Source organism: Atractosteus spatula, chromosome 8 (genome assembly GCF_055471065.1).
Source record: "Atractosteus spatula isolate fAtrSpa1 chromosome 8, fAtrSpa1.hap1, whole genome shotgun sequence".
Classification (NCBI taxonomy): Eukaryota; Metazoa; Chordata; class Actinopteri; order Semionotiformes; family Lepisosteidae; genus Atractosteus; species Atractosteus spatula.
Genome location: NC_142713.1, coordinates 8891546 through 8918195, shown reverse-complemented (window position 1 = coordinate 8918195; position 26650 = coordinate 8891546). Strand labels below are relative to the sequence as shown.

The following is a 26650-nucleotide window of genomic DNA, read 5'->3' as shown; positions in this document are numbered from 1 at the left end:
AAGCCAGCTGCAGAAACCCTCTTTAAAAAAAACACTGGCCTCAAAGCTGGTCTGCAAGGGACTTCCGCTACAAAATATGATTTAAACTTTACTTTTTGGTGTAATATTCCCACAATGTTCTAAAATGGAAACAGTCCATTGTGTTGTGTTAAATCTGGGCCTAATCCTAATCTGCTACTACCAAAATTAGTAAGTGAAAGTTTGTCAAAACACTGAAGCAACTGAGATATGGTAAGGTTGTACTTAACCAAGCTGATGAGTTTCACTACCTCTGCAGTTAACAAGGGCTACTTTAGCTTACTAAAATTACCCATCAGACCAACCTGATCAAACACAGCAGAAACAATGCAACTGTTCCCCATCAAGAGGAACAGACAAGGGTCTCTCTAATGTTCATAGTATAATATTAGTTAAGAGCATCTTGCTAAACCAGTAGTTACCCATTATATGCTGCGCACCTATTGCTATTAGATTAGATAAATTTTACGGTTCACTAAAAGTGAAAAGTTGTCTTTGGTTTCCCAATTACAAATACAACTCGGATTTATTCAAGAACTGTGAAGTATGCAAAGTTTCTAGGGAAAAAAAGCATACCAACAACCTTCATTGGAGACCATTTAGTTGTCAGCATCTATTTTCCAAGTTATGGTGTTAGACAGCAATATATCAAAGTTAGCAGCACTGGACAATTTTTTCCAATGCAACTGCAAAGGAAAACTCAAGATATCTGCATGTTCAGCACATTTGTGTATGGCAAACAGATTTTTACTTTATATAGTCCACAATATATACATTATATAGTCCATTATAAGAAACAATCAAATAGCTAATGAACTAAAGAAGAATGAAAAACCTAATTTCCAACAAGTCTTTCAAAATAAGTATTTTTTCTTAATTTGGTTTTATTATAATAATATGTATATTCACATCTACACCACTTTTTTGTAAAGAAACTGTAGTCACTGTATATCCTGTACAATCAAAAAAGCCACCAGCATTTAATTTGTATTATCCAACCGAAAGAACATAATAAGCACATCTTGCAAATCCAAAGTTGTGAAATGTTATTTCTTATCCCTGATTCAGTGCAAGATAGGAATTCCCTTCCAAACTCTGCAAAGCATACAAAATCATTTAAGTAATTAAGTTGGCTTTGCTATTATTTAGGTCACAAACACAAGGTTCCACAAAAAGCTTCCCACAAAACAAAAACAAGACCACAAATAGTACTAGCTTGAGTTTCAGTCAAAATAATTATGCTGAAGAGAAATTAATTTCAGTGTTTACCGCCACTCCCCTACCCCACTACTTTAAAAAATTACTAAATAGAACTGCTCTGGTTAACACACACTGGCTTAATGCAAAACTATAATCAATTTTCTAACTCAGTTCTCAGATTTGATTCACTCTTAAGGGTAATGCATAAGGTAATACTGTAGTTAAGGTAATGGTTATGAGCCACAACTGTGTTCTACACCCCCCTGGGATGTTGGCACTTGCATTTGTTGACAAACAATATACCAAACTGCATTGAAATGTGCAACTTCAAAGTACAAAGCACATTGGAAAGGAAGGAGTTAGTGAAAAGACCTCTACTGACCTTGAAGCCAAGCTGAAGAGAAGACAGCATCCAGTGAAAAGATTGGGGAAAAAAATTAGGTAAGGTTAGTAAGCAGGCTGAGAGAGAGAGGGGTATTACACAGAGACTCAGCACGGGGCTAAGCACAGTCAGCAAGATTCACAGAGAGACAAAGACAGGCAGTGAGAGTCTGGAGCAGTTCTTCTATCAGACCATACTAGTGAACAGACCACAGACCTACACATGCAAGGGCTGCTGTAGTGTTTGACAGTAGGTTATTAATTCAGTGTTATCTTCTACACATACAGTAGGTGAGGGGAAACAGCAGTGTTCGAGTGCTACCTTGCCTGTAGAATACATGCTTTCCTAAAACAATTTGTTCGTAAGTTTCTGAAAGCCATGGACAGCAACAGCAGTACCCATGAGAGAGCTGTTTTCCCTTCAATGTACCTGTTTATGACCTGATCCCTTTCATGAGCCAGACTGAAGAGTTGTGCCCGACCACTGAATTGAAACCGAAAAAATATTTAAAGTGTAGCTAGAAGCCACTCTTTCTATAGTTCACATCACAGACAATGAAGGAACTAAACTACTGTTTGGTCAGAGTTTCTGACTCTTCCCCACCATTCCATTTCACTTGAAAATTTTAGACAGATGTAAACTTGTTGGCAGTCATTAGCATTGCTGCCTCACAGCGCTGGAATCCTGGGTTCAATTTCCACAGACCAGGGGTGCTGTTTGTATTCTCACAAAGCGTTCACATGGGTTTCCTCCAGGTGCTCTTGTTTCCTCCCACAGTCCAAAGTCTTGCTGGTACTGTAGGTTAACTGGCTTCTGGGACAATTGAGAGTGTGTGTGTCTGCTGTGAGAATGTGTGTGTCTGTGTGTGCCCTGCAGTGGAATAGCATCCCATCCAGGGTATACCCTGCCTTTAGCATAGGCTCCAGCTCTCCTGCAACATTGAATTGGAGGAAGTGGTTAGAAAATGGATGGATGTAGAGTAATGTACAGCATATTACACTACATACTGTATCTGCTATTTATACAGTATATATTCAACATCTCACTCCATTTTAATTACATTTAAATTAATCTGTTAAAGTGAACAGTAAAGTATGACATTCTTTATGCTAAGACCTAAAACTAAGAGGTTTTTGTCTGGATTAAAGATACTGTGTACAATCCCATGGTCTGGCTATGTTCAAACACTCTGGGAGTTTTGTATGGCTTTTGGGGTGTTCACACAATCTACACACATCCCACAAATCTAACTATACAGTTTATCCTTAGCCTTAACCTTGACCAGCTACAGTATGTGCCAGGGGTGGAGCTCTTGCAAAGTTCTGTTCCTGCTGGGAATCAGTCGCTCGCAGGCTCAGAGCAGACACAACGCCACTCCCGAGACAGTGATGAAGTGTCCTGTGCTAAAAGACCGGGTCCTTGCCCAGGGGAAATCTCCACTGCCTAGGTTTCAAGCCAGTGACATCACCGCTGTAACAGGCTCACTGCACAGAGCCCTGTTACCCCTCACATAGCACCACAGCAACCTTAGGGACTAGTAACATGTGGACCTCTGCTGTGCCAAGATCCGATCACAGTAGCCCTTAGGCTCACAAAGTACATGGCACCCCTCCCTAGACAACCGATAACTCCCAAAACACCTGGTCATCTGCCATTGATGAATTCCACACTGTTTCAAAGGGGTAAATGACATGGCATGACCATGCTCAATGCATTATACATTTGTCTTAACTGATCTAAGAAGTGTCCATGTAAAAAAACATTATTACCACTGGATCCGCAGTGTGAATACAGCCACACCAATGAAGCTACCAGAAACACTTAATCACTTCTTTCTACAGTAGTTGAGTGAGTAGCAGATACCCCAATAGACAGTAACCCAATAGACAGCCTAAAACAGGAGTACTAGGCATCATTCAGCTCCAAGCCAAGCAACTGGCACAAAATGTAATCAAATTAGTTCAGTTTCCATTTAAGCAATGTAAGGGATAAAAGAAAGAACCTCCAGTTGTGTGGAAAGATCTTCCTCTCACTAATGTTTCAACAGTGTGGTTGATACAGATCAAGAAAGCAAGGCTTCACTATGACTATGGAAGAGATCACACAAAGAAAAGCAAAGGAGAATGATTGCAGTGTACTACCAAAAAGGATAAAAGTGAAACAGTAAATTAACAATAATCACCTTCCTTCTTACATCTTTTTTCATGTTCTCACAAAAGAGCTGTAATATTTAACTAATATCAGTTTAGAATGAACAGTTTTTGCAATATCTCTGTTTTGACTCATTGACATCCAGCCTTACTAAATCTGACAAAGCCGTTCTTTCTGTTGTTAATTTGCACTTTACTGAGAGCTTAAAAAAAGTTTTGGATACCTTAGCTTCTGATGTACTAGAATGGACTACTACTGCAAAGAAACATGATATATGTCATCAACATTGTTGCCAACTTCAAAGCTTTAAAAAATACAAAAGAAAAATGGTGCATTGCGATATTTCAAAAACAGAGAAAGGATATTTATAAATAGGATAGAGTATCAACAGGGGAGGCATCCATTACATTATAATGGGTCTTATAATTATCCTTTTCAACATGTACTGTATTAGACAAAAACAGCTTGTGGTTGTCAGGCCCATTTGAGGGATTGAACAAATAAACTACTACGTAGAGGTGCAATTTATTTTATCAACTTCAAAACCACAAAGCAGATCTAGAACACAAAGTACACAATAAAATACTGCACAGCAAAGGATCAGCTCCAAATATTCGTTCTGTAGTCCTCTTAACCAAGATACATCTAACATGTCGTTCAGAAGGGAAGTGGAATTATAAAATAAGAATGTATGTGCAGTCAAAGATGAGTTGATGTAGAATTATTCTGTTTGGTTATATTCAGGTTTCAGCGGTGATGAAAGGAAGTTGCCTCTTGCTTATTTTGAAAATAAAATATGCAATGCTGCACTTGCCTATGACTCTTTCTGTTGTTCTTTTGCTAATGCGCTCCTCCTATTCACATTATTTCTGTGCACTTGAATTTGCAATGTTCTTGCAATCATAAAATACAAAACTAGCTCTTTGCATTTTTAAGGTCTGATTTGTATCAGCCAGCATCTACAGAGCATTTCAGGCTGATGGGGTTTTTTTTAATTCCCTCAAATTGGCCTGGCAACAAGACAGAATATGCACTGCTCAAGAGTTTTGGAGTGAATGTGATGCTATAGTGACAAAGAAAATTCTTTTTGAGATATTAGCAATGTAGCACTCATCAGCCATTCTATTTTTTAAATTTGTCCTATTGATTTAACAGTTTAGCAAAAATTACATTTTTGAATGCACAATACTTCTGTTTCATTAATTTGGTGTAAGACACAGAACAAATCAGATCTCAGGAGACGAAAATACTTAAATTCCTTTTGTCATTAATATACTAGAAGCACAAATGGTTCATTTATTGTTGATTACAACTTTACAAGTGGGTAAATTTTTTAATTAAAAATCAAGAGCACTTCATATACTCAGGGATGGATACACATGAAATACATTGCAAGCAATTCTTTGCAGTGAGGAGAAAAGAGCACAGTACAAATAAGATCACTTCATTAAATGTACTTCAACAAGCCCGGCAACTGACGACCTTAGAATTAGAGTAGCACATCTCCTGATGAGGAAGGCACTGGACTAGTGAACTCAATTAGATAATGTGCCATTCTTTCTGCTAACTAGCTTCAAGAAATACATTTTAATGCCAAATCTCAGCTGATTGTGTGCCATGGTATAAACCACAGTGATTTTGTCATTATTTATTCCTTTTATTTTATTTATTTGAGGGATTTACAGTAATTATGTGTCACATTGTCCCAATAATTCATTGTTACCTATTAAACCCAATAACTTTCAAAATACTGGCACATAAAAAACCCTAATTTGCATTTTTTAATAATCAGATAATTAAGTATATGATGATCAACTGTGACAAAACCCTCAAAATGTGCCCAGAGTGACTGATGTTCCCAGGCAGAAATGCACAGAAAACGGCTAAATTAAGCTAAGGTACCTAATAGGATCAAATCGCTGGATACTGCAACCAAGAAACAAAAATCTTTATTTTTATTTTCATAAAAAATGCATCTGCAGTGATTTGATAATATACAGTATTGTTATCAAAGCGACATTCTTCAGAATAAAAAACTAAGAGCATAATGGTTCTTATGCCACCTATTAGAACAACTGTTTTCTTGTTCTTTACAACCTTTCCTTTTTTAGTAATGCTAGGACAATAACGGTCTGTTTATTTATGCTTATATCCTACTACTTTTAACAGCATTTTAAGGTTTTATTGAGAGAAAAAAATAGAAAAAATATATATTTTACATTTGAAAATATCACCTGCCATCAATTAAAATGAAAACGATGAGCAAATTATTTTTCTGCCATTCAGATGACACTATAAACTATGCCTCATCCCTTTATTTTGCAATGCATTTTTTCTTGAATCAAATAAATCCATTTTTTAATTAAAAACAAGACAAATGTCACACCAATTATTGCTCATGAAAAGTTCCAGATATGGGCTAAAAGGGAAAACAGGAACCACATCCTCACTCATTATTATCTTATATAGAGATTTCAGAAAACAAGTAAAATGTGTGTTTCCAATATCAAATGTCAACTAGATAATAGAATGTTAAAAGGTTTTTAGAAAAGCTGATTCAAAAGAGAAAGCACAGATCAAGGAAGAAGCTATTAGACGAAAAAAAAATCTCTTACTGTGTGATGTTTGCAAAAGTATTCCACAAAGAGATGTCAGTGTTTAAGTGCACACTATATACAATACTACTAATCCTACACAATAAACATTAGAATCTCCATATACAGTAGGTGGACATTGTGCTGTGCTTGTCCTATCTTTGTGACTGCCATGAACTAAAACTGTTTTTTAGAGATACTTAAGTAGAAGATTAGTCTAAATGTGACTTTTAACCATTCATAATTATTTCTTTCTCCTTTTTTAGTATAGTTAAGTTTAAATATAATGACTGTTCAACAACCATGTGCAACACATCAGCACTATGCACATCTAAAAAAAAAAGATCTGGGGAAAATGTTAACACATGGACTGATTCACTGACTATGGATATGGAAATGGCATCACAGTACAGGTCACTATAACTAAAGATTCTTTATAAGCATGACGCCTCCCCCCCCTGTTAAGAAAGTGCTCTGAATGCTGAAGGGCTCAGAAGGGAAACCCTCGCCATCAACACGCATCTCATTGTGGTAAGATACTCGGTGGTGTGACATGCTACTTTTGCAAAATTAATAAATTAGAGAAATTTGAGTGCAAGCAGTGTGGCAGGGCAGCGTGCAGCAGAAGCTCTGGGAGTCTCTATCACTCACTTTCCCAAGAAGTCCCACACAAACCCCCCCATGTGCTGCGGCACAGAGACTGACACCTGCTGCTGCCCTTGGGGTGGCTGTTGCTGCTGCCGGCGTGCAGAGGGAAGGGTTGACTTTCTGGAGGAAAGGCCCATCGCAGGGGGAGAGAAGACACAGACGGACACAGAAATCCGGGGAGGGGACAGGAGAGGGGACACAAAGGGGTGAGGGGCATGACGACAGGAAATGTTGACACAAACAAGAGATCCAAGATGGCAGCACACACAAATACACACATACACATAAAAAGGCGCAAGAATTAGTAAACAATATACAGTACAAATCACAGACTAAAATAAAGCAAACACAAAACGGAAACACCTACAATATCAGAATATTTCAAAAATGACACAAGCAATTACGGAAACAAATGAGTTTTTTAAGGAAATTTTTCTTTCACTTGCTGAGCGCCCTCTGTTTGTGAATCCATCTGAACAGGGTTGCAAGCAAACATTGACAAAACAGCTCACACTGGCAGCTCTGCACAGAGCAAGACTCTTGTTTAAAAAAACGAATGGTTTTGTTTTCCAAAAACAACAGAATCATTCCTTATTTTACTGACTTATTTTCTTTGTAAAAATCCGGCACTTTCTTCAGACAACAAGGCTGTAAGCAACTCATAAGGAGCCCACAAGGCCATCTGACATTGCGATGCTACATGCAACACACCAACAGCTCTCACATGCAAGCATACTGTATGTCACCATGCAAAGCTCAAACAACTCACAGTAGCCTCTTTTGAATCATCAATAATTACATCACATGGCAAGAAGTTAAGCTGTTGTAAATAATCTTGCATTATGTAACACTGAAAGAACAGAACCCATTCACCCAACACAACTCAGAACTGATCGTACTATGATGACAAACATAAGACAAATTTATGTGAGTGAGGCCTTGTCTTCTCCGATGTTCTGAATTTGACTTGTCATCTACACACATTAAAGGAGCTAAATCTCCTCAGCCTAAAACACAGGCAATTAAGAGGCGAGATGAATAAAGTGGATACAATCCTAGTGGGTTACAGACAGGGCCAGCCAAGGGCACTATTCCACACTCAGTAATGAAACAGACAGAGGGTCACAAGTGGAAAAGAAATGTCCCTAATTCCATTTCAATTAGATTACAAAAAAAGTTCTATACACAAAGTGACGTGGGTATCAGGAACCAACAGTTGAGACCCCGGCTCCTTCAGGAAAAGGTGAAACTAAACTAAACTAACATGCAAGATGGGCCAAATGACCACCTCTAGTTTGAAATCTTTCTACTATGCTATATTTACACTTTCAAGTATTGTTAGCTATGCTATTAATAGTGCTGTAACAATAGTAAAGACTTCTACTTTTATTTTTTTGATTTTGTAACATTTTAAACCATGTTTGAGAATGAATGAACTAAATCACTGCTTTACAAAATGTCAGTTAAAATCAAGCTAAACGGAAGATGTAAAGATGGCTGTATATGCAAAAGTACAATGACATTAACCTATTTTATTATTTTGTACATTTTGGAAATAGTCAACTTGACTGTTTTTAAATAATCAGCTTGACTTAATTTCTACAGCCCATATGAATTGCATGAGGATCTGAGAGGCAGTCCTCTGACAAGCCCACCTGTTAGACCCATTTATCATTCGGACATGCAGCAAGCAGGAATGCTGCCAGAGTATCACCTTTTGCAACGCAGCAGGGTAGCTTGTTCCGGTTTCCCACAGGCAAGATTCCATTGTGTAAAAAAAGTTTCTCCTGTTGCGAGTTTTAAATGCACATCCCTATAGTTTCCACTTGTGTCCTCTCGTCCACATTTGAGTGTTGATTCTGAAGAAGCTCACTAAACTGACTCGGTCAATGCCTCTAAGGACTCTGTATACTGAAATCAGGTTCCTTTGGAGTCTTCTCTGTTAGAGACTAAAAATATTTGGTTCTTTTAGCATGTTAGTGCAAGACTTTCTTTCAAGCCTTGGAATGTTTCTGGCTGTTCTTTGCTGGACTGATTCTAAAGAAGTAATATTATTTGGACCAATTAGGGTGACTAAATTTCAACACTTTATTATAAATGAGATCTTAATAGTGTACAGTTGTAACATACAGTATCACTATTTAATTTCTATACGTAACTATACAGTAAATCCTAACATTCTGTTTGTTCTTTCTGTTGCTTTCCCGCAGTGTCTACAAGATGTAAAAATGCCAAAATAAAAAGTTTTTTTTATAAGTTGGTTCTGCAGACTTTTTTATAGTTTATATTTGCTGTCTGCATGCAAAACCCTACATTTATCTACATTATATATCATCTGCCAGGCACTTTCCCAGTTTCAGATTTTATCAAAATCTTTTTGAATTTCGTTTGCTGCTTTTAGACTGTTTGCTGATCCTCCTGAACTGGTGTGATCTCTAAATTTGATTAATTTACTAACTATGCCGGCATCTAGATCAATGATATAAATTCCAAACAGCAGCAGTCATAAGACAGATCTATGTACCTGAACTTTCATCCCCTATGTATACTGTTGTTTTATATATTAATCAGTTCTGAATACAAATACATGCATTTCCTTGAATGCTTACCACTTGTGATATTAGAATCCCTCAGAAATACTAACTTTTCAAAAGACTTCTGAAAATGTAAATTTGCCATATGACATACTCGTTACTGGCGTTTGGCAGCATCAGTAGCTCACAGGCACGGCAGTCACTGTAGCTACCTTAACCCCACCCAACCCTGATGGTGCTCAGCCTACAGTATAATGTGCTGCTACTTGGGAAATCCAAATTACAGTTATCCATTGACAATAGCCAGGCTCAAACCTGTTACATCTGGATTTACTGAGTTTGTTCTGTCCTCTGAGCAAGCACGCTTACTGGCTGAACCACAAAAAACCCTTAGTGTCTTCAGCTTTTGAAGGTTTCAACTTCAAATATGAAGCCAATTGCACTTATCACACTTTACAGACTAAGAATAATACTTTAGAACTTAATGTGTGCTTTTATTCTACACACAAGGTTTACTTTTTCAAACACGTTTGGATACAAACCTTGGCTTTACGCAAATGACTCAGAAACATACAGTACATATATGTTTAGCTTATTAAAAAACTGTGTGCAGTGTCTTTGGTTTCTACTTCTCTCCAGTGTGCCTACCTTTAATAACTGCAATGAACAGTCATTAAGCTCTCTTTTTTATTTCACATACTGTAGCTATGTTCACTAATACTGAAATGTGTTCAAATATTCTTGCTTAAACAAGGATGATAAAAAGTAAAAATTCTGTCTAAACTATCTGGTATTCCAAAATGGAATGAAATGAATAAAACATATAAATGGAAAAAAGTGGTGAAGTTTTGAAAAGGGCTTTTTTGATTTCTGTTTCTATTTCCTCCATCCCACATATCCATATTTCAAAAACATACAACTAAAGGAACATTTCTTTCTTTATTTTAGTCCGTTTCTGAGATTTAGAGCTGACAAACCTTTAGACCTCTGAGACTAATGAATGCGGTCATTCATGATCCATGCTGTGAACTTGACACCTGTTCCTTGCAACTCAGAACTTGCAATTTACAAAACACGGGTGCAATTGCTTTGTTGATAAGCAAATTGTGGGCAGTTTTTTTTTTTGCATCATCACTGAAAGGCTCATTAAAATCGACAGAATGAGCTCCTTTGATTGCATTCTCTCAAAACTAATTTAGAATGCAATCATTTCAAATCCATTAGAAAGAACAAACAAAGAACAAAAGGAACCCTAATATTAACTTTCAGCTCTCACTACAATGTTTTTTTAAGTCTTGGCATTCTCTAGATCAGGCCTGTCCAATCTTGGTCCTAGAGGGTCTGTGTTGTCTGTAGGTTTGCATTCCAACTCAGCTCTTAATGAGCTAAATCAGATGGTTACTGGCTTAACTGAACCAATTTATCAGCTTCTCCTGCTCTTTGGGACTTAGTGAGACACAGAAAACCTGCAGATGCACCAGTCTTCCAGGGCTAGGGTTGGACAGCTCTGCTCCAGATTTTAACATTTCAAATGCACTGTGCCAAACAAGGAGCTACTGCCCTGCCTGTTCTGCTCAAGTGCTGCTTTCAGCTCCCGTGTTGTTGATGGTCCAGTGATGTGTCAGTGTTAATATAGAGCACATGCTAAAATACAGAACCTCATTGTACTGTAAATAAGGAACTGTAATTGTAACTGTAATGTAACTGTAACTGTAAATAAGGAACTGTAAGGTCTGTAATGTTTAGTCACTTTTTCAGCAGGAAAAGCGCATAAAATTATAATGACAAGATTTGCTCTTTCTGCTGCAAAGGTTTTTGGTTTTTTTTACAAAAGCATGAGCATACAGTAGCTGTACTGGCTCTTTTGAAAAAAACCACTGTAACGTGAATATTTCTTAAAAGATGCATTATAACAGTGAAATTGACTTGCCGCTTAGCGTTTTAATTGTTTCATTTAACCTACACTACAAGGCCTGTTCTTAGTGAGTTTGCCTGTATATAAATGTGTACTAAACAACAATACACGTAGTCTAGGTACTGCTGTCATGGAAACAGAAGGGAAAAGGCAAGAAATGATTAATAAGTGTCTCCGCTTGAAAAGATGAACTAAAACTTTCAATTAGATCAGAGATGGGGGGTAGGGGAACACTGCAAATTGCGGAGAGCAGTTCTTTTAGTCAAGCTTCCTTTCTATTCAATTAATTCTGTTATTGTATCAAAAACTGTTTCTGTGTTTAAAAGCCAGTATAAGACCTCTGTCTTTGGTTTGGCACTCATTTCTTGTCTAAAGCTCATAACGAAATACATATTTTATTATAAATCCTTCAGCCTAGTAACACCTCCAAGCAAAGGCTGGCACGAACTAAAACAATTATATAGTGATAAAAAAAGCCATTACCTGCATTGCCCTTTGTTCACTATTAGCAACTAATCAATTTTTGTTAGCAAGGGGCCAGATGACCTCATTCGTGACCTTTCTTAAGTTATACTGATTATGGACAGAATATAGCACACCTGATTGTTGCCCCTGAGCAGAGATACATAATTCTGAACCTAAGAGAAAAAGGCCCAAAGAGGTCATAAAAAACAACTCAGTTGTACGTCATCACATTAGACAACATCACAGAGGTAAAAAGCAGCTTCTGTAAAGATCTTTTATTCACTTCAAAAGTAAGGCAATTATTGATCTGCTTGTTCTTTGCTCAGAAGTAAAACAAGTAAAATACCTTTGGTGGGTGAACTGATATTGCTTGACGTGCGGTACATATGCAGTAAGCTGTAGTTTGCGTTTGCAACAAGAGATTCTAAAGTGAAGCACTAAAACAGCAGAAATAACTCAACAACTAAAGGTGTTTGAAGTCTGTGATGTAGAAGCTGAAGATTTTCACAAGAACTGGAATGCTAATGTTGGTGTTGGGATCAAATCCAAACATGAAAAGCACAGATTCCCTTCTATCGTGGTGAAAAGACTACTGGAACAGTGTCAAAGTGCTTCAAACACCACTCACATGACCCCCACATCCACACACTCAGACACACAGGGGTCAGATCTTCCTACCTCTCCAGCTCGGCAATCTTCTTGTCTTTGTCATTCTTCTCATTCTCCATCTCACGCAGGATCTCCAGCAGGCGGTCCACCTCGGCCTGGGCCTTGCTGGCTTCCTCGCGGTGCCGTGCCACCTCCTTCTCCAGGGCCTGGATGCGCTCTGCCAGCTCTGTGCTTGCCCGCGCCTCCATGGCAGCATCCTGGGCCTACGGGGAAGGGTGGGAGAAAACGTTCAGTCAAGGAGCCCCCATGGTGGATGACAGAAGCCTTTCACTCATGGAGTCCAGTCTCCAGCAGTCTGAAACTGAACAGTGTGTCGGAATAAAGATGGAAAAATATCTTTCCTTTGTCCACAAGATATTGTTAGTGTGCTCTCAGTTCTAATCTTTCTCTATTTTCCATTCACGTTATTTTCCAGAGTCGTTGCCAAGACCCATGGTTTGCAACTAGTCTGAACTTTATCAATATTATATTCTTTGCACCCAGCTAAAATGCATCCAAAATTAAACACAAAAGGTCTTTTGCATGGTGTGTCTGAATGAAACAAATGACAGAATTCACTAATGAAAGCAGATCTGTGCAAAGCTGGACCAACCCCAATTCAGGGTCCTCTAGAGAGAATGTCACTGTTACAGTCCACATATAGCTGAAAGGGAATACTGAAGACAGTCCAACTTTTTAAAAAGTAATGTGAACAATAGTCTGTGGCTTAACTACTGTACATTTAATGACACAGTAAAAACAATGGTAGCAAAACAAAAACAACTACACTACATTTACTACAGGTCCTCCTATTGTTACAGGTTGTTACTAGTCTAGCAAGTAAAAGCCTGATTAAAACTTGCTTTGCTTTTTTGTTTTGACATATCATCTTGCCCTTTACTATGTTGTATTATACCCTGCTGATTTCAACAGGTTATGGCTCACATTATCTGAGAATCATATCGCAGTATTTTACTTTGCTTACAGCACCAGGCAGTTAAGTCACATGTGAAACTGTGAGTCTTCGTTTTACAAACAAATTGATTCTTAATGAGTTGCCATGGGTAAAGATATTAAATAAACAATAAAACCCAGGGCTCTGTGATATGTCCAAGGAAAAAGAAAGACACTGAATAAGTGATCAGTGTTTTATGTCTCAAGGCCTTAAGAAAATATGATTATAATTATGCGGAGCTTTAGCAATAAGGTGTGCCAGAGAAAGGTTTTTCAAACCAATTATTCAGTTATTAGTTGTTTTCTAATTTCCATACAGTTTCTTAAACTGAAGTGAAAAAACATTTCACTTAAGCTAATTTACAATGGGCTTTGCCAGTTCACAGTAAATCACAGTGACGCTAGACAGCAAAACCCTGCAAATCAAACCCATATTGCCATTAACACATTTCAAAGAGGACAATGAGATGTACGTCTTACAGTACTCACTCCAAGAATGTTTAAAGGTTAGTACAAAAGACACAGAAAACACTCAACTCAACTAACTATTACAGCATTTTAATAAGATTTTTTTTTTATTGTGCAGCAAATATATATATATTTTTCTTAATTCTGTGAATTAATAAATCACTCCAAGAGTTCTGGACCCTAGTGGTTTTATGGTTTATTAAGAAATGAAATATACCAATAATCAATTTCTAAGTGAACTTATTGTAAATTTATTTTTCTCTTCTACTCCTTCTTCAAAGTTTAATAAATCCACACCCCTGTATCTTTTGAGGTTACGGTGTTTGAGTCAAATGGCAAATGTTCACATAACTGAAATGTCTTTTTTCCCTACAACCTGATCATAATTTGCAGGCACCGAGAAACCTTTAAAATTAGTTGAGTGCAGCTTTTTTCAGACAGGTACTGTTCAGTCCTTTCGAGTTCCAGGTACACATTTTCTTGCCAGGTACCATTAACATAAGCCAGAGTTTATGTATTTGTTCCCAAACACCAGAAAGTCTTTTTTTTTTATTAATGATATTTTTCAAGTCAACATTTAAGGGCTTTAATTTGCACTTTCAAGTCTGTGAAGAGCCACAGAGATTTCCATAGAAGGTGCCAAATAATGCTGTCTGTGAAGCTGGGCGAAGGTTATGACTGCATTTACTATTTTACAGCTTGTTGTCCTGCATATCCAAGGAGAAATTCTGTCTGCAGGGGGAAAAAATAGACATTCTGAGGTCACCTTCCTGTCAGAGGTACTGGTATTGTGGTAGTTCTTGGAATTTTTTCCCCTCAAACAACTCACTAACTTTTCTCGTAATATTTTAATATTCTTCCATGGGTTTCCACACACGCTAAACTCAATAAACAATTTTAAAGAGAATGCTGACTGAAAGCAACACTACCTTATTATACCTTTACGAAATGCCAAGATATACCTAATCACAAGTCATGTGAGTTTACTGAAAACTAATCTAAAAAAACATCTAACCCTGTGAAGTTTCAAAAAGCTTTTGTGGGTCAGCTATTTATTATAAATGAAACTGGGCACCACCATATTATGCTGTCCATAATAATTTATAACTATCACCATTTTCCATGCACAATATGAGTGTTATGGAGCTGCTGACACAAAAAATGCTTGTGAGCACAATTGCCAAACCATCTGAGATCGTAGGGTCCCCTCCTGTCTGAAAAATGTTTAGGGTCCTAATGAATAACAGCAGCAGCTCTACAACACAGTCCTTGTTTTTAAGATCTTTGGAATTAACTTTTCAGATCTTCATTTGTCCATGGCTTATCCCTATAAACAAACTAAGATAGCAATAATGGCAAATATGATCAACCGTGAACATCCCATCGAGGAAGACTTTTAGCATTTACCTTTTTTAAAGTGTTTTTACCTAGCAACAGTATGAAAAAACAATTGCAAGCATATTATTTGATGTTTTGATGCTAATGCTAGAAACTGCAGAATGTCTAGTTAAATTCCACACCTTTTATTTATACACTTCCTTTTGTCTAATATACAAGGCAAAATTGCTTCTTAAGAATAAAATGGTCAATTACAAAGAAATGCTTGTAGAGAAAAAAAAACAACTCCTAATATGGAAATTTAGAATGAGCTTTCCTGTGTGAATTTGCTGTATAAAACTCATCTCGTTGGAGAGGTTACTCACAGATCTGTATGAGGGGCTGCTCTCAGATCTGCATGATAATATCTCCCCATGCGCAGGAATAAAGGACTCTGCTTGACCACACCTAACCTGAGTGAAGAGTTTTCTTTGACACTATTTAATCATTTGAAATCACTTGACTTCTTAACTTACACTTGTCAAAGGCAGTACAAGAATAAAAAAAATAGTTACTACTGAGAACATGATAAAATAAGCATTTCACCTCATACACCTTAACCACACATTGTTTTGGGGTTTTTTTCCTTTCTTGAAGAGCATCCATTTATCCATTTTCCAACCGCTTCTTCCAATTTAGGGTGGCGAGAAAGCCAAAGACTATCCCGGCAAACACTGGGTGCAAGGACAGTGTTATACAGTGTTATATGCTATACAGGACAGACAGACACACACTCTAGGGCCAATTGTTCTGAAGTACTATATTGTACTGTTCTAGTATGTCTTTGGACTGTGGAAGGAAACCAGAGTACCCAGAGGAAACCCACATGGACAAGGGTAGAACCTGTGAACTCCATGCAGATAGACCAGCAGTGCAAGGTAGCAATGCTTACCTCTGCACCATCATGCTGCCCTCTTGAAGAACATGTACATGAAAATCTGAAGTGTCAACTACGCAGTAACAGTCTAATTGGGAGTAAAGACACAACAGCAGAAACCTATGGAAAATATATTAATCTTTTCATTAGCTTATTTTCATTCCCCTGTGGTGTGTACCTTGTGAAGGCAAGCAATATTTATTGGTTTTGATCTTCTTGGGTAGTACTATTAAGTTTATAACATATTTGGATTTGGCACAGTAATAAAAGACACAAAATAGTTTTGGGGGCAAACAACTGGGTAAACATGGAAAGGTGAATGGAAAGATAAATTTGCAGGGCATTCATGTTTTCTGCTCACAACGTTTAGCCAGCACTCTGGAAGAGTGGGCTGAGCTTACTACTGCAGCTGATAAACAAACTGTGTACATTACAAACTGTGTACACAGAAATGAGCTCATCCAATTAAAAAAAAGTAAAAATCACATTATGTCATTGAGTGCTTGCATATTTCTTAAAACTCACAAAAACCTGTCTTTGACTTCACCTTGAATACACGACATGCTAAAGCAGTAATCAAGATGTCAAGTCTCAAATTCATGAACAGACAAAAGAATAATGAATGATTCAGTAAAACAGATGCATAAAAACAGTCACTCAATTGACACAAGCATTCAACACAAGCATTCCTTAATTTCTAAGACTGGTCATGCTTTTTCAACTAACTTATCCAAAAAGATCCACCTGTGCCTTCATATCTTGTTAAAGAAAAGTTTCTATTTTGGCTGCTTCTATTGCTCTTGATGCTAATAATATTTCCACTACTGTCAAAGCTAAAAATATAAAACACACTTTCCTATAGCACCCAAAGTGCTTCACAGGCTTGAGGTGACTGGCATCACCAACCCATCGAAATGCAGCACCTTTTAGGTCAACAACTGTGAGAACTTGATTAAGTAATGGTGACGTAGCCAGCCAGTGTTTGGTCACCTTTTCATCTTGCGGAAAGCTGGCCTATAATAAATCAGACGTAAAGGAGTGTAGATAAGTTTCTGCTTGCTCTCCAGATATCTCAAGCATCTCCGACAGGTGGCCTGGAATGCCTTTGGCCTGACTGGAGAAAAGGCTCAACCATGTGGTCAACCTAGGATGCTTCGTCGGTATCAACAGTGAAATATGAACCTGGGGCCACAAGTTAAAACTACATGAAAAGACATTTTAATCTGTGAATAAAGTTATTTCAGATTTTGGGAGTATGGAACAAGCTATGTTATTAAGTCATAGTGCTGGTTGGGTAAAATGGCTACAATATATGAGATCCTCAAATAAATCACTGTAGCTTTTAACTACCCAAAAAGGCTAGATGGGCAGAATAGCCTCCTCTCATTTATACTTTTCTTATATTCTCACATATAAGAACTATATATATATTGCACTATATGTCTCCTACCTGCCTGTTGTAATACACAATGAACTAACACTAGTTGATAGAATATCCTCTTTTCCAGTCCTGGTGCAAATTTTGATTGTGATGGTGAGTGCAACAATCAAAACTTACACACATGCTACTAAAAAGTGTAGCAGGGTAAATATATCTTAGTTTTATAAGTGTCTTTTTTGTTCTGCCACTTTTGCCACTGGTAAAAGAATAAAGTGCTTTCTTTTTTTGATGTACGAGGTGATTCTAGATTGTGTGGAACCTGAGCCCGATCTAAAAGTACTGTACACCTTAGGAACATGGAACAGCCTGGAAACTAGCTTCTTAAATTTCATTCTAAAAACAAGGTGGAATAATAAAAGCCTGAATAATGCGGTTTCATCTGTGGGGCTTAGTATTTCAAGAGCTTTTATGATTAAGTGTTTTAATAATCAATGGAAACCAGAGGGTTTTATTATTTTTTACACAACATTATTAAAGTCACATGAGCTGCAGATACCAATCAAGCACATACTTGTTGTTTTTATTAAATGTCTGAGATCTTGAAATTATTAGACAACCTTTAAAATTCCTAATCCCCCAGTAAGGTGTCCTACCTAATTATTTTAAGGCACAAAAATGGGTCTTTTTCCTTTCTGTTATAACTTTTTTAATATTTATTTCTCTCTGAAACACACAAACTGCAATAAATCACCTAAACTGCACATTAGTAATATATATAAGTATTTGCTGCTGGACAGACTCATTCTGACAAGGGGATTTAGAGAATAGAAAATAGAGAAAAATAGGGGATTTTGGAAGACCTTAAATTTATTTTGGCAACATAATAAGTATTTAAGATTTTCAAATTTGAAATGAAGCAGACACACTTCTTGATTTGTTTTATTGAAACAATAAGTCTTTGGGTGCTGTAGAGAGAAAGATTTTAATATAGTTGTGCCTTTGCAGAAAGCTAGAAGGAAAGCAGAGCAGCAAGGCAGGAAGCACAATTCTTAATCTTAAGAGCTATTCCCTTAGAGACTTCCTTAGCAGCACAAAGCAAATGGTATCATTTACTTTAGGGAAGCAACGCAAATATTTTCTCTTTACTAGTATTGTTTTTTTTTAAACAATACGTACACTTAACACTACCTCAAGCAGAAAATAAATACTGGAGGTAAAAGAACTTTTCCTTTATTTGCAGTGAATCTCCATCTACACAGCAATTCGGAGGTACATTTAATAAGCAAAACATTTACAAAGATTGTGCAGCATCTTCTTAATGGAATTCTGTTGCAATTAGCTTTGACAAATTTCTGGGAGGGGGGGGGGTCATCTTTGCCAACACCTTACATAGTACTGTAGAGATCACCGTCTTGTACTCTGACTTGAACACACACTGGACAGATTTATGCACAGAAACTCACAAACGTAAGATTACTAATGATGTCTACAAAAATGTGCTTCTTCTGGATGCAGAGTTTGAAAAAGGTATGCAAACAAGTTTATGTTGGAGGCATGGCAAGCGTCCAATTGCAGCACGTCAATTTCTAATTTAAAGGAGAAAACTAAAAAAATCAATACTGATACAGGCCTTTTTCCTAATGTTTTTTCTACTATAAATCACCCTACTCATTACAGATAGTAATATGTGCTGCAAACTCCAATTCTCCTTTCCAAAAAAGGATACTGAATTGTTTCCATCATATTTTGATCAGGATACTGTGTTTTCAAGTTCTGTCAGCATGTATGATGAAAGCTCTATCCAAAGCTCATGGGGACTCAAATGATACAGCAATGATTATTTCAAATCACATTCATCTGGGTCTCCAATGGATGATGCCTCCTTTTTTTTCCCCGTGAATCAAAATCCAGATGGTGAAACATCATGACAGCCTTTTCTGCCATTTAGCAAAACCATTCCGTTTGGTCTTTGCATAGATTTTACAGATTCGCCCATGCTGAAGAAAACCAGAATGGTCTTAAATTTGCCAAGTTTATGTTACCATTTCAATAAAGCTTTTGAAGATAATCCCTAGTGATAAAACAGAGTAGACATAAAAAACTTCATTGGACACAACTGTTTTTTTCGTCCCTTCCTGCTAGCTAATATATTCGCTTATTTAAATAGGCTGCCATCCAGAGAAGACCTTGTGTCACTCAAAAACTGGGCTGATCAGCATAAACTTTGCTTTAACCTGGGTATTTCAACTGCTTTGAACACGAATGGCATGTTGTGAAGTGGCTAATGGAGAGTTGTTCCCAACTCTTCTGATATCAGGTTACATGATAGTTCACTGGGACACAAATTGCTTCCATACTTATTAACTAAGATAGCGAGTGAGATCTGATGGCACAGGTCCAGCACGGGCACAGTCACACACACCAAGACAGACACAGAGGAGTGAGGGAGGGGTGCAGGACCAACCCATGCAAGCACAAACACACCCCAAGTCATGGGACGGACTGAGCTTGCAGTGGCAATTCAGAACACGATGCACTTACAAGTGTAGGAGGATGGCCTGAGATGAGCTCAGTGTGCTTCAGGAGAGAACAAACAGGGGGAAGAGATAGGCAGGAGGAGAGAAGAGAGAAGGTAAACAGAGAGAAACAATGACTACAATAAAGTCATCCTCTGGAAATAAAGACAAGCAGTAATTATGACACTGGATATGGTCAAATACAACAAAAAGCAACCATATGCTATACAGTATATTGACACAACAATCATGGATCCATTCCAGAAGACTGCAATGAGATGACTGAGGCTTGCACTTATAATCAGTATATTATCAGTATAATTATTAATTCTAAGTTATAAAATTTAGTTATTCAAACAATTAATGGACACTGATTGGTTTAAAACAGGCATGAGTTTTAGATCCCCCTCGAATCGTATGCTAGCATTTTCTGTGACTTTAGAAAATCAGTAGTGCTTTGAAATATTAACTTATTATTTTTACTTAAGATTAACAATTCCTGGGAAAAATCCACACCATACTATAGAAAGAGATATTCTTTATATTCCTCCTTCCAGTAAAAAAAATAAAGGAAGAAAAGGGTTTCAAAGGTTTTATATACTTGTATGTCCAAAACTACATAAAAAAAGAAACAACGTTCACAGTAGGCAATTCTTTATGCTGTATATATTAGAATGGACAAAGGTTGGCAAATGTTATGCAAACCCCAATACAACAGTCCTCGCCCTTTAAAAGACTGTTTCATATAGCTCATGAGTCCTACTGTTTTTAAAGAACATATATTCAATACTGTTCACTGCAGCAATGTAAAACAATACTTCTATAAATAATACTTTAACTATTGTTGTTCAAGTTAAAGTTAAAATGGCTACGCAAAAACTTATATTTAAAAATTGTTTCCAAATGACTTGAATACATGTGCATCCTGCCTATTCCTCTAACTCTGATTCAAATGAAATTTCAGCTGAACTAACATCTGACCTTTTGTTCTGAACCTTCTAAGTTAGAAAGCTAGGGGCTCAGAGCAGTGGAAAATAGCAGCTGCAAGATGTGCTATTTGATTTGATTAATTGTGTACTTAGCGCTGTAAAAGCGCAGGTATATTCAAAGCAGCTCAAAACCGAACTCTATTATCCACTAGGCACTCTGCCCCAGATACATCACTGAAACTGACTGGTATGAAAGTACAGCAGCTAATTCTAGTTAAGCACCTGTGCATGGCAAAACATTCAAGTCTTCTCACATTCCTGTAAGAAAAAACATGATGTACAATAAAACACTGTAATTGTTAGGTTTGTGTAACTGCAACTGAACCCTGTTAACTCAGAGTGTTCCCTCTCAGTGTAAAGTAATGTAGAAAGGTGTGCTAATACCAACTGACACCATGTTCTCCTCTACTACTCTGAACTCGGGCTCTAATTAATCCTGTCAGAAGTGAGCAGTGAGTAGGAAAAGTACTGCGTGTTGTTTCAAACAACTTCCCCTCACTGTCCCCGAGGGTGTGAGGTGTGGGGCTGCTGTGTCCACAACGGTGTTAGCACACTCAAGCTCACTCCTCCCCTCAACTGGATTTTCTACAGTGGCAAACCCTTATACGAACAGGGCAGCAGGAAAGGGAACATAAATGCCTAGTCTTACAACACAACAAGAGACCTCACATGGATTTCACCTCCATGCTGTGAAATCTCCTGTGCGGTGGAAAATAGTTGTCTCATGAGCTTTTCAACAGATATGTTTTACAGGCCACCGTTACCTTCTTGAGCTGGTTTTCTAGTTTGAGGCACTCCTCCTTCTTCTGCTCCAGCGCGATCTCCAGGCTCTTCAGCTTGGAGTCCTTCTTGAGGCCAGAGGAGGCCAGGGAGGAGGCATGCTCCTTCAGATCCAGCAGAGATGTCTGTGAGGGTTGAAGAGACAGAAAAATAAAACGACCGGACTCGTTACAAATGTGGAATTGTTACAGAAAGAGAAGCTACAGATGTTATCTGGCTGTAACGTGAATATCATAAAAAACTGTTTACACATTTGGAGCAAATCCTGAACAACTACAAACAATACATATCATTACAAGTTGCAAAAAATGTATATGCAGGATGCTGAAATGGAACAGTCGTACTGTATATCAGAACCTTTTTCTTAGCAGCTTTAGACATTTGTAACCATTTTCCACCCCATTTTGTGAATTTTCACTTAACACAGATGAGAACAGGCATAAATGGAATATTCTGCTTTTATTCATATAGTAATTTGAAATGCTAAAACATAAGATGGACTGTGTGAACAACAAGAGCTAATACATTCTTAATGAGAACACCTTGCTATAGGGTGTAAAAGGTTGGCAGGTGGAGACAAGATGGAGGTTCTATAGATAGGTTATCTATCTAGAGGCCAGAGTGACTGCTGAATAGGTATAGAAAGAATTAGAAAATAACTATTTTTAGAGGTTAATGCAGTGTAAAATATGTAAATAAAGGCACTGTTTTTACCTTATGGCTGTGTGCCTGCATCTGTTGAGACCCAAATATAAAATAGATTGACTTCTATGGACCCCACAATCACAGGGGGTATAACGCCATCTCAGAATGTTTTCAAAGTAGTTACAGAACTGACTGCGGTCTGACTGTGACACAGAGCTTTCACCCTTAGTTCCCTGAGACAAGAAGCCCCATCACCAAGTCCAAAGGATTAAGTACAGAGCTGCTACTTACTGACATGTTTACATATCCTGCATATCTATTTATCTGATTTATACTTTTCTAAACCACATTAAACCTCCTGTTAGTTTTAGGTTGGGATCATACACTTAAACAACTCCTGATATGCATACCAAACAGATGTGTTGCCCAATAGTATTATATATTCATGTCCACATACATACGACATGATGTGGTTTTGTATGCACAATTTTCATGGGAAAACTTAAAATGATGTAAAGAACAACAGGAAGTGAAAGAATATGTAAATGCTTCTTGCACCAAGAGCAGGAGAGTATGAAACACCAAGTATAAAATGACTACCCAACAAAATGGTAACAGCATTTAAAATTGGTTTGCCATAAAATTGGTACCATTGAGTATGCTAAGAAAATAACTAAGGTATTTGGCTCAGGAGGTTAACTGCAACCAAATGAGGTAGAAGGAGGCTCTTAACAGGTCCTACAAAAACAACAATTATCATAATCTTGAAAAGTATTTGGAAATAAGCATAGAAATATGATTCATAAAGCACCCGTGTGAGGCAAAGTTTCTTTCCTTTCTAGAACATGCTTAATGGAGAGAATATTCAAAATCGTCAGTGATGCCTGCCCACAGGGCACCAGTCCTTACGAGTTTGCAAGCACTGGTTCTGTTCTTTAGGCTGACACTAACTCACTGAGGAATTTCAGCAGTGTTTTTACCCCTCATTTATAAATCAAGAATGCATAAAGACACCCACAGCAGTTTTTCTGATAAAGAGTGTTTGGTCAGTAGTAGATGGTGTATCTCTGTGCACTGCAACTGGTGTTTGCATAAAAATATAGCTGATGCTACCATTTGGCCTAAGAGCAATGTCAGTCTACAAATGGTGCCTCTGAGAAAAGCAAAACGCATCCATCCAAACACTGAAAGTCTACAATCTGTCAGATGTGCAATATGAGCAGACTGTTCTGCCTTGGAATGATACAATAGCCTGGGAATGTGAGCAGAATTCTTCTTTGTTTTTTGTTTTATTTTTGAAGAAGCTAATTAACCTACCAGCACGTCTATGGATTGTGGGAGGAAACTGAAGCACGTAGAGGAAACCCACATGAATACGAGGAGTACATACGGTACAAACTTCGCATACTGTAGATAGCACCTCAGGACGTAAACCCAGGGCCCCAGCACTGAAAAACAGTAATGCTAACCACTACATCACTATGCCGCCTTATAATCAATTATAATTTTTTGCAGACCTATTTAATAGAGCAAAGCAAATGCTACATGAAATAAAAACAAGCTTCATAAAAAATTACAGGGAAGAGTGTAATCTTTGTCTCCCAAAATGGCGGAATAAATGTAGATGTCTAACAATTTTATAGTACAGTTGAAAGAATATACTGAGCTGAAAATAAAACACTATAAATGGTACCTACACAATGTACACAAAAACCTCAACTCAAAACAGAGCCTGTAGTCTCATTTTTGAATGATTTCTGGAAAACGTCAAGTCCCTAAACATGGATTTCAGGGAAACTGTGATACTTTCTCACGGATCTAAATTTGCTTTCAACCTGACTGGAAAGTGGTGTAGTTAGGCGTCCTATTGGCTGCCATTGGCTGGTGCTTCATGGCACACATAGGCGGTCTGGCTGGGAGCTCTCTTCAGTCCGCACAGGAGACCAGACAGCAGAGAGGAATGCAAGCATCGGACAGCAAAACCACAAAAACAGAAAATAAAACACTACCTAAAAAAGCACAGGCTTTTTTTTCCTCCTTAAAACACCGTAAGCAGACACTGCTCCCTTTTTTTGCTTCTTTACTAGCCAGACTGCAAAGCTGCTCTTAGCACGGATGACCGATAATGCAAGATATTTCTTCGAGAAAAAGTGTTTAACCACAACCAGAAGCTGCTTAGTTGCTAAACGTAACATTAAAAATAAAAGTGCACTGCTAGCTCAACCAAAATAGTGCAAATCTGCAAATATTTAACTACAGTATTATGTGAATTTAAAAAATGCTACAGACCCCATAGTATGTTTGACAATTCAATCTGCTGGTACAAAATTTACATAAAACTAAAGGAACCAACAGTATGAGCAAAAAAGAATTAAAACTCATTACCCAAATTCCAGAATCCTTCTGTTTTATTTATGCTTCTAAATTAGGCAAAAAATCCAAAGATGGTAAGATTTAACTGACAAATACTGGTAAAGAAGACATTTCTTAAAATAACTTACTTAACAAGAATAAGAAGCAGCAATAAGAATGTTGCCTTAGCTCTTGCTGTTAACATGGCTAGTTTTAAGTAAAAAAACAGGTTATAGAGGCAGAGATGGTAAAAGTGGTATTAAAATGATTGGGATATATTCAGTGTGAAACAGAAAGCACTGTGCTAACTTTAAACAGATGAGGGGAAATTTCCTAAAGCAGTAAAAAGGATAACACAGTTTTAGTATTCAAGTTTACATGTACTGTATGTTACCACACGAGCACATTGAAGAGAAAGCACTTCAAATCTGGGTCCATTTTTTTTTCAGTGTTTTAAGGAAAACATGACCATAGCCTTTTCAATTATAGGCCCAACTCTAGGCAACAAAAGGGTCTTTTTTAATATCGTTAATGTCCTCTGCTTTACCAAGCAGTCAAAAAATAATATCCCAGCCTCCTACTTTACGTTAAGAGCACTGGACTTTTTAGTATGAAGAAAAAACTAAAGTAACTCTCAAGCCATCAACTCAGTGCAACAAATATAATGAGGAATTTGTAAATACTGTATATTTTTGGATATTATTGCATAATAAGAAAAAAACTGACCACAATGTCAGAGGTAGGGATGAAAAAATAATACCTGATCTTGGAGAATGGGCTCAAAATATTACCATTATATTTCTGAAGCAAATAAAATCTCTCAATTTAGACCACCTCAGAATATAAAAAAGCCTTTGTAACTTTGTCCAAAGTAAAATTTAAGATTTTTTTTAATTCAACCTACCTATATTTGCTGATGTAATTATTTTTAACTTTTTTATAAAAGCATTTAAGGACCCACAGATCTTACTCAGATTAATCCAGGATCTGCAAAATGTGACAAAAAATCTTGAGAGGGTGAAACCACATAGGTCTGAGGAAGTCAAGATACAAGACCTTTATATCCAGATTTTCTGTTCCACTCCTCTATGGGTTTTATGTTTAAATTCTCACATGACAACAAGACTTCTTGTCAATATTAAATGTATGTAGTGAAAACATACCATATGGGTAGGTGGTGGGGATATCAAAATATAAATGAGGCTAACCGCAGAATATGTTGGCAGGAAATCAGCTACTGTAGCAATGCACAATATACAAAGGCAAAGGCTCAGCAGTGAAGCAAGGTTCAAGGGGCAGGAAGAAGGAGAGATTCTTCATTAGAGGGGCTGTCTCAATACTGGGATCAGAGAATCAATCTTTCTGTCAGGACATGGGCTCCAGCACAGAGTGACTGTGACTGATTTTTTTAATGGAAGCTGCATACATCATCACTGTCTGCTACTTATAGACAGATGACTTCTGCAAGTTTCACTGAGAAGCATGGTAGAATATTCCTTTTCATGTGTATCTGGCTACAGTAAGGGAAACTGCACTTTTAAATTCCTCAGGGAACACAGTCTTTACCCTCCTTACATAAAAAAACAATCTTCTGGTGATAAGGTTAATGAAGCAAGTCCTCTAAAATTGCAACAATTCTAGTTTAAATTTTCTATATACATGAATATTGTTGTCTTAAATATCAACATGAAAAAAGAGAAGGGTTATTTTTCTTCTAGTGCAGATTAAGGTTTTTTATTTACCTGACATTCTAGTT

At 37.3% G+C, this 26650-nt stretch overlaps 1 protein-coding gene across 2 annotated transcripts in view; it reads right to left on the bottom strand.

The window, feature by feature from the left end:
* LOC148829164 (ELKS/Rab6-interacting/CAST family member 1-like) overlaps positions 1-26650 on the bottom strand; it is a 348267-nt gene that overhangs the window by 194980 nt on the left and 126637 nt on the right. For both annotated transcript variants that reach the window (XM_088923624.1, XM_088923625.1), the window contains 2 exons: positions 21882-22022; positions 12586-12779 (listed from right to left, as the gene is read on the bottom strand). In XM_088923624.1, the coding sequence (XP_088779750.1) occupies positions 12586-12779; positions 21882-22022 (335 nt within the window). The remainder of the gene's footprint in view (positions 1-12585; positions 12780-21881; positions 22023-26650) is intronic.